The sequence below is a fragment of the Falco cherrug genome, chromosome 6 (assembly GCF_023634085.1).
Source record: "Falco cherrug isolate bFalChe1 chromosome 6, bFalChe1.pri, whole genome shotgun sequence".
In the NCBI taxonomy this organism is placed as follows: domain Eukaryota; kingdom Metazoa; phylum Chordata; class Aves; order Falconiformes; family Falconidae; genus Falco; species Falco cherrug.
Genome location: NC_073702.1, coordinates 12,987,475 through 13,000,031, shown reverse-complemented (window position 1 = coordinate 13,000,031; position 12,557 = coordinate 12,987,475). Strand labels below are relative to the sequence as shown.

At 36.8% G+C, this 12,557-nt stretch overlaps 1 protein-coding gene across 4 annotated transcripts in view; it reads left to right on the top strand.

Moving 5' to 3' along the window:
- COL19A1 (collagen type XIX alpha 1 chain) overlaps positions 1-12,557 on the top strand; it is a 203,112-nt gene that overhangs the window by 142,007 nt on the left and 48,548 nt on the right. For all 4 annotated transcript variants that reach the window (XM_055713942.1, XM_055713941.1, XM_055713945.1 and 1 more), the window contains 10 exons: positions 3,226-3,288; positions 3,988-4,032; positions 4,973-5,008; positions 5,912-5,947; positions 6,042-6,095; positions 7,300-7,353; positions 9,463-9,516; positions 10,741-10,830; positions 11,209-11,253; positions 11,358-11,435. In XM_055713942.1, coding sequence (XP_055569917.1) covers positions 3,226-3,288; positions 3,988-4,032; positions 4,973-5,008; positions 5,912-5,947; positions 6,042-6,095; positions 7,300-7,353; positions 9,463-9,516; positions 10,741-10,830; positions 11,209-11,253; positions 11,358-11,435 — 555 coding nt within the window. The remainder of the gene's footprint in view (positions 1-3,225; positions 3,289-3,987; positions 4,033-4,972; positions 5,009-5,911; positions 5,948-6,041; positions 6,096-7,299; positions 7,354-9,462; positions 9,517-10,740; positions 10,831-11,208; positions 11,254-11,357; positions 11,436-12,557) is intronic.

Here is a 12,557-nt window from a genome sequence, read left to right as displayed (position 1 = left end):
ATTGTAACTCATTCCCCACCTCCAGACTATTAATCTCTTTTACCCTGATGGTCCCTTTAAAGTTAATTCTGCAGAAGGAAATGCAAACAGTCGTGATCTTCAGGAACTGAGAAGCACCTGTCTCCAAAAATCATGTTTTTTATCATTGTGAGGCTCTAAGAATTCCTAAGGTTTCTTATGTTTCCTAATTAACAGTATTTTGGGAAAAACGTAGACCAGCTGCTCCGTGTCTATAAATTAATCATATTTTAAATCCTATACAGCTTATCAATTGTCTTCTTCCTTCACCTGTCTGGTTTGAAGGTTTTAACGACTCTGTAATGATCAATTAACTGTTCAACAAGGAAATGCTCTGGTTTCAGATGAGTGAGGAGATGACTTTCTGATTCAAATACGCAAGCTTTCAGTAACTATGTGTTCAGATCTTCCTAGAGTCAACTTAAGTCTCCAACTGCTACAGGAAACATGAGTTTCCATACATTTTATGACAGGAATTGATATTCCCATCAAGGACAAGACAAAGACATCAGAAGTCATCAAAGACAAGAACAGCTTGTGTGCTTTGCCATTGATTATTTATGTAGGCAGATGTATGCACCAGTAACTTTCTCCCCCCCCCCCCCACCCACCCCCCATTACATAGGCTGATGAGTGCTGATTTTGTTCACTGCACCTTGGAGGTATCAAGCAATCTTTCACGTTCCAGTGTATAATTTGTAATGTACCTCAATCATTTGCATTTTTAAGATGATATTTCAGTGATATTCTGAGGTTTTTGAGATTCCTTAAACCACAGGAAACAGTATTGGCATCTCCCACCATTTTATGCTTGTTCTCAAGGTCTTCTTTCATTTGGATTTTTTTAAAGTTTTTAAATTGTGACCACATTTTTGTTGCTATAGAGACTTCAATATCTTTTTCTTCTGAGGATATTAGCATGGCTTCTTTGCATTGCTGTTTCTAGGAATCATGAGAAACTGCTACCAAGAAATGTGGGGCATCAGTGAGAAAGATCTTAAGACCCATCATAACTAATGATGTGTTTTCCTCTATATTTTCTCTTTCTTAACAGATTATTTGTGATTCTTCTGATTTCTGTGTGGTATCAATAAGTAGTTGTACTTGCACAATGTATTTAAATAATTTGTTGCAACCAAGCTTTTTCTGGCTCAGTATCAATCACCTTATCATGTAAGGAGGCTGGAGTGCAAGTCTTTAAAAGCATAATTTACTTGATCCGTGCATACAATGGAAGAGAGCACTATAAATACAATTGCTGACTGCAGCAGCGAATTGTGCTTGATGGCAAACCAAGATCAGCAGTCTGTCTTTAATGAAGGTGAGGGGAACCTGCTGAGGATAAATAGTAGTATTGATCCTTAATAGGGCAGGAGACAGTGCTGGAGCATTTCTTCCCTCGTTGTTCTTCCTTTGTGCCTGTTTTTGGAAGGCGTGTGACTATTTTTATACTGCTCCTTGTTACGTCTTTTGCACTTTGAGCATAAATGAGATGCTTTGCATGTATTCAATACATGCATTTTTTTCTCTTTGTTATGCCGAGAAACTGGCTCTGCCCTGCTTTGTATGTTACGTTCCTTCAGCGACTGGTAAATGATGTCTCATGATTTGTGTTTATACACTCTCAGGTCACTGTTACCATCCTTCCCCTGGGCTTTCAGGGCCTCTGCTTGTCATCTTTTTTACTTACCAGTTTTCCATACATAGATATATCTAAGTTCACCTCAATCAAACCTGCTTCTAAATGTATGTGGAAAGGGCATATAGATCGGTTTAATCTAAAATGTTCTCCAACATGTAAAAATAAAAATGAAGCCACAACACAAAGCAATTGAAACTACATCACAGTCTGCTCAGGAAATGTTTCAAAATCATAATTCATAATAATTAAAGATTATTCTTGAATAATTCATTATTACTTTTCTAAGGTCTTTTTCTTCGGCATATTTTACTTACACTTTTTGTAAAGAGCAAATGACCGATAAATATGCAAAGAGCATAAAAGTAATTATTTGGTCTAATACACTTTTTTTTCCCCTCCATGTATGTGAAAGAAATGCATGACACAATAAATCGTTACTTACAGTATAGTTAAAATAGCAGGCACCTAGATTCAGTCAAGCAGTAGTCAACTCCTTCAGCAATACTCGGGCTCCCTTCTCTGAGTATCTACCTCTTGCTCTGGAGCCAATTTTAATAATTTTAATAATTAGGGTAGTAACAGTGTTACAAACCCTAAACACTGAAGAAGATCCTTGAGGACCTTAACATTTCTAAAATAATTATGAGTTTTATTCAGGTTATAATCAGTTATCAACTTTTTAAAAGATTAATGGCATGTAAATGGCACTTTTATTTGTCACAATGTTTTCCCGTTTTAGAGATATGGAAACTGGAACGTGGCAAGGGGAGCTGGCTTGCTCAGGTTTCTCATTCTACCCAGTGGCAGGTGTTCTAGGATTTGGACCCCTTAGGTCCAGACTCAAGCTCATTTTTCAGGGTCATTGGTTTTGTTGCTTTTTCCTTTGTTAAAAGAAAACATGTTCCCCTTAGGTAGTCTGAGCCTGGCTTTGTGAAAAGGAAACAGTTTGCTTCGTGTTTCATTGTGTCTTTAACTTGTACAGAAGAGTAAATAGATGCAGTGCAATAATACCTGAGAAAGTGTACAACCTGAACCCTTGGTCCCTAAATCTGTTTTCTTTGAGGAGCAGTATGAGGAGCCTGTTGATGACGTTCATGTCCTCTCCTTCTCACTACTGTACTAGACTTAAATTAGTTCTAATTTATTTTTCACGCTGCTCGAAAGTAAAAAGTATTTTTGTCACAGAAGTGTTTTTTATTTTTCTTTTCTGACATACTTGAGAATTGTACTGTAATAATGAGCATAAAAATGTGTTCTTTGCATTGAGTTAAGGAAAAAACCCACAAATTTGCATAGCAATATTCAGCATAGACATTTCCTTTTTATGCTTTTGTTAATCTTCTCCTAGTCTGACTGGACTATGAATGCATGATAAAGGAGGTATTGCTTCAGTACATTACTTAGATGTGCTGCATAGCCATTTAGTATCCCTTTCTAGTAGTAAATTAGAACTTCTGAGTTTACATACTGGTAAAATACATTAAATTGTTATGATAAATAAATCGTTACTGTAAATAAATAGTGACGTTCTGTTCTCTGATCTTTGTGGTGATATTTCTTCCTAGAGTGATACAAGACTACTGGAATTACTTGGGACCCCTGGACCTAAAGGCCAGAAGGGAGACACTGTAAGCACTTTGGATTAATTTGGAGAAATTTCAAAATGCCAATCTAACCTGACTCTGCCACCCTTAACACAATACCTTTTATTTGATTTATCACAACGGTCTTTGAAGGAATACAGATTTAGGTATGACTGACTCTGATCTGTGTAGTCCAATATCCAGCTCATCATACTATCCTGCAGGTGCAGCACGTGAGCCTTTCTCCTGTAATACATGATAACCAGAAAGGGAAAATGCCAAAAGAGTTATGTGTGGTTTCTTTAATGCTCTCTGAAGAGAAGTCAAATGAATTGGCCTGCTGGTTAGGGGGAAAATACTCTAAAAAATGTGGAAATTCAGAAAATATTTTTAATAGTGAATCATGACTATTTAGATCTATTTCTCTGTAACAATAGGACTTGCTATATGAAATATACCTATAGTCAGCCTCTAAAAATGGCATGGAGGTCAAATTCTGAATCCACACCATACGACGGTATATTGTTTATAAGCATCTGTCCTGTTTAAACACCGGAATGAATTTTTAACAACTGGATGTCTTTCAGACTTTGAAGAAGAGAGTCAAGTGCTCTGGATGTGTGATGAGATTGACAATATTTCTTATTGATAAGCCTGCAGATCTCCTGTAGAAAGCAATAATTTAAATTAATTTGCATTTGTTGTAATATAAAAGGTTTTAAACATAATTTATTTTGTCAAAAGGGTCAAAAAGGAGAACTGGGAATAACTGGCTCAAAAGGAGAAAAGGTAAATTATTTTCTTACTTCTGTGCTTATGTGTGATACTAGAAGGTGGCTGAATATACTGATTATGAATCAAATCCTGGAAAATACACTCAGAATCAAGAAAAATACATTTGGGAATAGGAAAAACTGTAGTCTCTGAATGTCCTTAACTTACTCAAGCCCCTCCTTGAGAGAGTATGCACGTAAATTTCCCTTAGAAAAGGAAAGTTGTTAAAGTCCTTAACTTTAAACACATTCAGACTTTTACTGAATATCAGTTTAAAAGCTTGTGACCAGTGATTGCCTCACAAATTAAACACCATTCGTACTTTTTCAAGTTACAAATGTGATCTTCAATGTCTATATGAAAAAACAGGAGTCTTTAAATTTTTAAAATTTATACATACACTTCCTAAGTTAGTATCTTTTAGATTAAGCTTCAGATTTCCAGAGAGACTCAGTGGGAGGTGTTACTGGGGAATAGGTGTGTATTGTATTTTTCTAGGAACGTGTGATGTACCCAGTTCTTCATCCACTGAATAACAGGCATTTTGCTATTCAGCTGTTAGGCTTCCAGTTGGTTTCTTTGTATAAACAGTTTTCATGCAGGCAGAAACTTTTCTTACCCTGTAGATATGAAGAGATTCATGATTTTGTGTGTTATAAAGCACATGTGTTTGAGAGTTTGCCAGATTTGTACACAGCATCACTCTTTTTAGTTCATGATCCTGAACCTCCCCTGTGCTTCTGCTTGAAAGGACTGTGCATGTCATGGTCTTGTCATTAAACCAAAATTATCCCTCAAGTAAGGATGATTTTCTACATCCCTTTTGTAGTCCATATACTTACATTTTATGTAGGTTTAATTTTTTTTTTTCAAGCACTTTTCACCAAAACCAGATGTATGTACCATTTACTATTTGAAGTAAATCTGTGTTAACCTCTTCCCTATGTTTCCATAGGGAGAGCCTTCTGAAAAAGGGGAAAAAGGAGATCCAGTAAGTACAGCTGTGTTTTGAACTCATGATGTGATTTGATATGATCTCCATACTGTACTCATCCTGTAATTCTTTTCTTTGTACACTTCCATTAGATTCAGCGATTATGTGTGATAGCATATATGTTGTTATAGTCTTACACCTGCATCAGGTTCATACAGGTTATAAATAAAGAACAGAGATGCCCTGTTCCTCAGCATTTCTGTAGTTGATACAGTCCATGAACTGAGTTCAAAGTACATGGGGGTTTTGTTCCCTGAAGGTTCTTTCAATTGTTTCACAAAATTATATGTGGGTTATACTATATTATTTTAATTATTTTACCAGTTTCCAGTGCAGCTTTTAACATCAGGCAGTTTTCTTATAGACATTTCATGTGTGCATAGTTTTGGGGGTTTTGAGGGGATATTTTCAGAACACTTGTTCTGTAAGAGTCTGTTTACATCTGTTGCTTATTTTTAATTAACTATTGTCCTCTCTTATGACATTTGACAAATGCTATTTATGCTGTTTAATACAAAACTGAAGGTTGCTCAGCTACTTGTGATTAACATATTAAAATAGCCAAAATAAGACATACTGTAATAATGTGTGGTTTTGGACATCAATATGTCACCAGTTGACATTTAGTGCTGAAGAACAGGCTTTAGACTGGAGAAGCCCGTAAGCAAATGTGGAGTTTCAAACATTTTTTCCTTAAAACACTAGGAAAACCTGCAAACAGAACAAGTTTGAAAGGCGAATGACATTCAGAATTTGTACAAGGCATCAGAAATTCTTTAATGCTTTCTCAATATTTTTCAAGTTTGCAAACTGTATTATAATATTTCAAGGTAGAAAATTAAACTCTTAGTTGGTCATAGTTCAAGTTTAACTTCTTATGGTTGTACTTGCTATTTTCAGGGAGAAGCTGGAATGGAGGGATCAAAAGGAGATAAGGTATTTTTTGACTTGTACACACTGTGTACATAGCTGATACTGGGAGACATAACAGTAAGTTTGGATTTTTTATTTTCTCAAACAATATCATTAGGGTGAAACAGGAGACCCTGGACCACCTGGTCTTATTGGAAATCCAGGATCAAAGGTAGGTTAGTTATTTTTGTGGTACTTAACAACCATTACATTCCGTGCTGTTATATAAGAGGACTGTGAATGCCAGCAACTCTTTAGCAACTCTTTAGTTAGTACTAAAGGGCAGAGAATGCAAATTGTTTACATTGAAAGTTTGTGCATTGATCATGGCTGTTCTGCTGTTCATAAAATTCTTGCTGGTCTCAGCATCACTCCACAAGGTATATTTATGCAGATCTCAAATGTTATTTGACTACTCAAGAATATGAGCACCCGCTTTGTAATTTCAAATCCACCAGTCGTTGGGTGTATTCTCTTTATCCATCAGTGAGGCAAGGAGGAACCACTGCCAGTACATTAGCAGTTCCTATGTTTAATCTTTTGAGACTGCAGGTAATGTCAAAGTAGTCATTGCTTTGCTTTGAAGAAAATAAATGAAGCACAAATGTTCTTGAGAATCTCTCATGATGCCTTGAATTGTATCAAATAAAGGTTAAATTGGAAACTGTGAAAATGTAACCTCTACCCAACACTATTCGTGTTGGATACAATAGTACTCAGGTTCCTTAGATCATCAAAAGAAGTCCCAGGGGAAATAGACACAGCTATAGGGTCCACAAAACTGCAATCTTAAAACTGAACCTCCACTCTAACTCCTTACCCCGCTCTTTGGAGGCTAATGTCTTTCCTTGGTAGGAGGAGCTACTGAAATAATTGCTGTTACTGCAGTGGAAATCTAGATCACCTTCACACTGTATGCCTTCCTGAAGAGGCTCACAGAGATCCAAACCATCATTAGGGTTTGCACTAGGTCGTCCTTTTATCTGTACATCTCAATCCCCTTTTCTTTCAGTGCTCTGGAGTCCTTTTGATGAGATCTATTCAAAAAAGAGAAGGAACACCTATCACATAGTTGAAAAATCACTTCTAGCTCTGACCCTTGGGAGAGAAAATCTTGATTTACTCCTTTTGTTTTGTCTTTCCCTTTAGGTAGTGCCTTTGTATTTACTTGTATTTGCTTTGTATGCAGACTTTGAATTTTGTACATATCAGTCCCAAAGATTTATTGGACTAAACATTAGATTCAGGGAGAATGAGCAAACTTTGTACTTCTTGCTCCATGTAGAAGATAATTCTTAATGCCACATGTTTTAATCTTTCAACAGTTTGCACCCAATTACAACAGGTATATTGACTGTGCATGTATTGTTTCACAGGGACTGCAAGGACCTCCGGGACCTGTTGGACCCAGGGGACTGCCAGGAGAAGTTGTATGTATTGTGCAGTTTCACCAAGCTGTAGAAGCGTGGTGTGCGAACAATTAGCCAGTGAAGCAGTACCACAGAAGTTACCATAGTGCTCTTTTTGTGGCTGCTACTATAGCAATTGGGTTGAAGCACAATAGTATGGGATGTCTCGGGTTAGAGTTTTGCCATTTGCTTGTGTTCTTTTTGTCTTTGCGTTGCCATCTGAAGAAGTAAAAATGATACTAATTTGTCTGATGCACAGATAATTAGCTCTACAAAAATTATTCTTATCTCACAGGACTAGGTGAAAATTAAAAAAATCTAGCAAAGTTTTAGTAATGTTACATCGTGAGCTGGAAAGGACAGTGTGTGTGAAGCAAAATGAGAAGAAACAGGGAAATTAAGAGTACCCCAAGGATTTAAACACATGGCTTTCCTTATTTCCATCTATGGTTTTGTATTATTCTGAATTGTTTCCCTGCCTGTAAAAAGGTAAAGATTAATAAGGTGAACAGAATAATAATAAAAAAAATGTATTATTTTAAAATTAGGTCAGATTCATGAGTAAAACTCATATTCAGAGTAAGACATAATTCTGTTAAAACTAGAGACAATATTAAAATCTTTAGGCAGAGTAGAAGTATTGGTTGGAAAGAATTTAATAGAAAACTCCTTTTTTAATTACTGTCCAATAGATTAAATTACCAAAGTACTTCTACAGAAAGTAGAATGAGAGATTATTCTTATGATTGTTGATTGATATGCCAATTTAATTGTGCAGAGGCTTACTGACAGTCATAAAGTACCTAAAGCCATTATATAGTTGCCATAGGTGAAAAATAGCTTGATTTGTGAACACTGACAAGTGGCAGATAATACGTGTTTGTCCATGTAAGAATGTCAAAACCTGAACTGGTGAACTCTCAAGCAGAAGCCTACTACTTGTTAGATGCAACAGTAAGGGCTGCTTTTAAATTTTGATAGCACCTGGACTAATTAAAAGTGGCACATCCCAAGCTCTCCCATTAATAAAGAGACATGAGACAGACTCACCAGTGTGGAGGCTGATCGATCACCTGCTGTGCTTCTGCACGTAGACTGTTTAGATGGTAAGAGCCGAGGGGTGAGGGTACCCAAAAGAAGTGTATTAACCGTCACTGTTGAACCTTCACTGCTGGCATGAAAATGTTCTCATCCTTCATACATCAGTGTTCACAGAACTGTGTTTTACACTGCGAAGAAAGATACAAACAATATCTGTTTCTTTGTCGTTTTCTTAGAAAGTTTGTTTTCCATTCCATTTGAAGTATTGTACTTAGATTTTATGTGGAAATTACAGGTATTAATAAAATGCTTGATAGAGTTGTTGGTTGAATAGCATTGAAGAGTTATGGAAAAAGTTTTCTGAATTTGTTACAGTGTAGTAAAAGAACACAATTTAACTTTCCCTATAATTTAAATAGTTTCTGTTTGGATTTTAATCTGTTTCATTTCTCTGCATTTATGTCAAATCCTTCATGAAAAAGGCAAGCGAAAGTACTGAAGTGAAATCAAAATGTGAAAGAGAAGATTTAGACAAAAGAAAGGATGGAATATATTTATTTTGCTTGAAATATTTGACTGTCCATTAAATTTCTAAAACATTTTAAAGAAATTCAGTGGATTAAGTAATGTGCAGGAGTAGGAATTCATTGAACCTTTTAAGATACAAATTTGAGTAATTAAGTAGTGTAGGAAAACATGCAGCCCTTCATAGGCAAAAAAGATGAGACACTTACTTAAAACCCAACTTTGTGCCTGCTACCAACTTCCTTGAAAAAATGATTGATTTTCAAGACTTGGAATTATTTTGAAATTGAAGAAATAAACCTGTCAGTCTCTGCCTGTTTAGGGTCCAGAGGTTCTTCCCTGTTAGGGTCCAGAAAATAATTGTCATTATTACATTTCAACTTAAAGAAAAATGATTCATGTATTTGATCAAAGAAGCATTCATTAACTCATAATCTTCAGCGTTTCAGGTCAATACTAATACACAGTAAATAATCCAGTGAAAACTCATTTTCATCTGTAACTTTAGATGATCTTTCAGGGAATAGGTATAAAAATGTACAGTTAACTTTTTATTGATTACAGGGATTACCAGGAGAGCACGGGGTACCAGGAAACCCGGGAGTTAAAGGAGAGAAGGTATGTTTTAAGTGGCTTTAATTACGTTTGATATGTTAGAGCATATGAGACTGTCGTCTCTGAAGTAACCTTCCATCTTTTTGTAGTGCATCTGAGTGGCTGCTTTATGAATTGATTTTAAAATGTACAAGCAGCAACCTGCTTTGTGCTCCTTGGAGATGCTGCAGGCCAATTTGGGAATCCAGTTGATCTTTAGATTCCTAATTTAAATAGTATTTTAAGGAGGCTGGATTGGGGTCTTACATTGAAGATGTGCAGTGTAGAAATATCAGTTCAGGTCCTGACCACAGAACAGCCTCTTCAGTGTAGTGTCTTAACCAGACTAAGGTGTAAAATCCCACGTCAGTCAGACATACTCATCTTGGCACTGGGGCAGCTATACTGTCTTCAGATGTGAGCCAAGGCTGGGATCTCTTTATGGCTTTGTGTTTTGCATTAGTTTAAATTCAGCTACATCAGCAAGAGTTAAAAATGGTATGTGTGTATATGTTGAATATAGAGAAGGGGAGAAAAGAGGACATACAGGCATATTGTGAGCTATGTAATGTGTTATGGTATTAATACATTGTGGGGTACAAGGGAAACTAGTAAAATCCATTAATAATTTGAAGAAGCAGGCTGACGAAAAGATAGGAGAAGAAAATTGCTATGGAACAATGACAAAAATGTACTCATCTTACAAAATAGGAAGTGGTGGATTCAGAAGAATCACAGAGAATGATGCAGGAGCATGAAAAAGGCAAGAGAACAGCATAATAAAAGGCACAAATCCACCTGTGTAAGCAGGAGGAGTTGTAGAGATGCAGAGCAAGAGACGCTGAATGCACTGAAGTAAGAAATAGAAGTGTAAACAGGAATACAGTGAAGACCAGGGTTTTAGCACTAGGGATAGATAGCTGGAGGGAGTGAGTTTGAAGCTGCTACTATGATTTAGTTAGCAGGGCTTAATGACAGCCTGCATATTAGGGGCCTGGGTACAAAGAAGTGTAGATCAGATGCACTGCAAGCATGGAAAACTGAGAGAACGCTAGTGGTTATTAGTGGTTATGTCCACATGCCCTCCTCTTCTGCAACTTTTTTAAAGGAAAATACTTGGGGGGGAGTATCTTCTCTATTTCTTCTCAAAGTACTGGCACATTCTAGAATAACCTTGATAATAATTAGATTTTTTTTCATAAGCAAAAATTCTGGCATTTCAATTAGTGATTCAGATTTATTTTATAGGGGGACCCTGGTGGGATTATGGGACCACCTGGACATCCAGGTCCAAAGGGTGATGTGGGGCCTCCTGGACCAAGTCTGCCTGGAACACCAGTAAGTCCATAATCTGAAAAGGCTTTTATTACTTCATTTCTTGTAGGGACAACTGTTAAAGAATTGTCATTGTGCAATGAAAGAAATGAGAACAAGTTGGGCGTTTTTTTATGTTATTTCAAAATTGAAATATATGTTATACTGGTGTCATAAGTGCACTAAAATATAGTCTAGAAATAGTGCAAGGCTCACACATGCTCCTAATGACAGTGGTATTAACAGGGAAGGCATATGTAAATCTATTGTAGTTTATTTATAAACGCTGACTAATTTTAGCAATAAAATTCAGCTAGTCTCTTTGATTTCAAAACATAATTTGGGTTTTTTCCTGGTTTTTTGTTTGGTTGTTTTTGGTTGGTTTTTTTGTTTTTTTTTTAGGGTCCCACTGGTATTCCTGGAAACCCAGGTCCACGGGGACCAAAGGTATAAAAAATATATTACTTTTGTTTCTTAAAAAGAAAAAAGGGATAATGTGCTAGTTTACATTTTCAGACCTGTTGTAACCGAAAGCCTTGTACCCTTCTCAGGGAGAAAGAGGGCTACCTGGTGTACAAGGCGCACCTGGGGAGATGGGGCCCCCTGGAATAGGCATTCAGGGATCACCAGTAAGTATACCAGTGCCCAGAATCTGGACTTTTAACTGCGCATCGCTGAGACACTGCAACAAGTAAACAAAGCATAGTAAAAAGCCACGCCATGAACTCTCTCCTGACTGGATTCCCAACTCAGCACCTTTCCCTTTCTCCAGACCCAGAAAGATCTAGTGCTAAGCGGGCAGTGGGAAGCCTTGGGGAACTGAAGGAATCAATAGCTACATTACAGATGAGCTTCCTCCTAGCAATGGTGTTGAGGCATCTTCTGTGGCTGTTTCTAAGCAGCAACTATTTGCAGCTGTTGGCAAATTCCAGCCCGAGTAGTGATACAAGAGAAGAGGTATACTCGACATTACATAGAGATGGCATTTTGAGATCCGTGCTGGCACTGTCAAAGGCAGAGACACATGGAAGAGATGTGGAAGGCTTTGCATCAGCTCCTAGCTTTTGCATTTCTGATGACTGCTGATTACAAGCTTAGATCTACTGCTTATAGATGAGAACCTTACAGCGCCAGGTACTATGCCAGCAAACAGGAAAGTCCTGATTTTGCACAGCTTGCTTCACCCATTTCTGTGCAGTTTAAATTCAAACGTGAAGCAAGCTGATGCAGTTTATCTAGAGCATTCATACTAAGTAACTTGTGTAGCAATAACTGTCAGTTATTCAGCTTGTTTCCCAGGGTTCGTTCTTTCTATTGCCTTTAAATAAAGCCATCTGCAGTGACTTCAGAGTGTTCAGTAAAAAAACCAATGATATTGATGGTGTAGATGATAGGTGGTACACGTTGTTACGTGAGTTCTACTCTGGTGAGTAGGGCAATCTCTCTGCAGTCCAAACCAATATAGTCAGCTGATACATTTCAGTTTGTTGACAGGACTCAGGTACAGAAAGAAAATGTTTGAGAAAGGTGACTAGAGATTCATACTGAGGTCTTAATCTGAAATAATAATCCTTGCAAATAATTAATTCAGTTAAAATGTTTTCAAACCTGAATTTCAAAAATTAGCCATTTATATATAAATAATCTATTTTGGTTTTATTCAGCTGCATATCAGCTTTTCTTAGGAATATTTTAGCTAAATAGCAAGTTTCACCACAGCTCATTATTCTTTGGTATTATTTGCTCTTGAA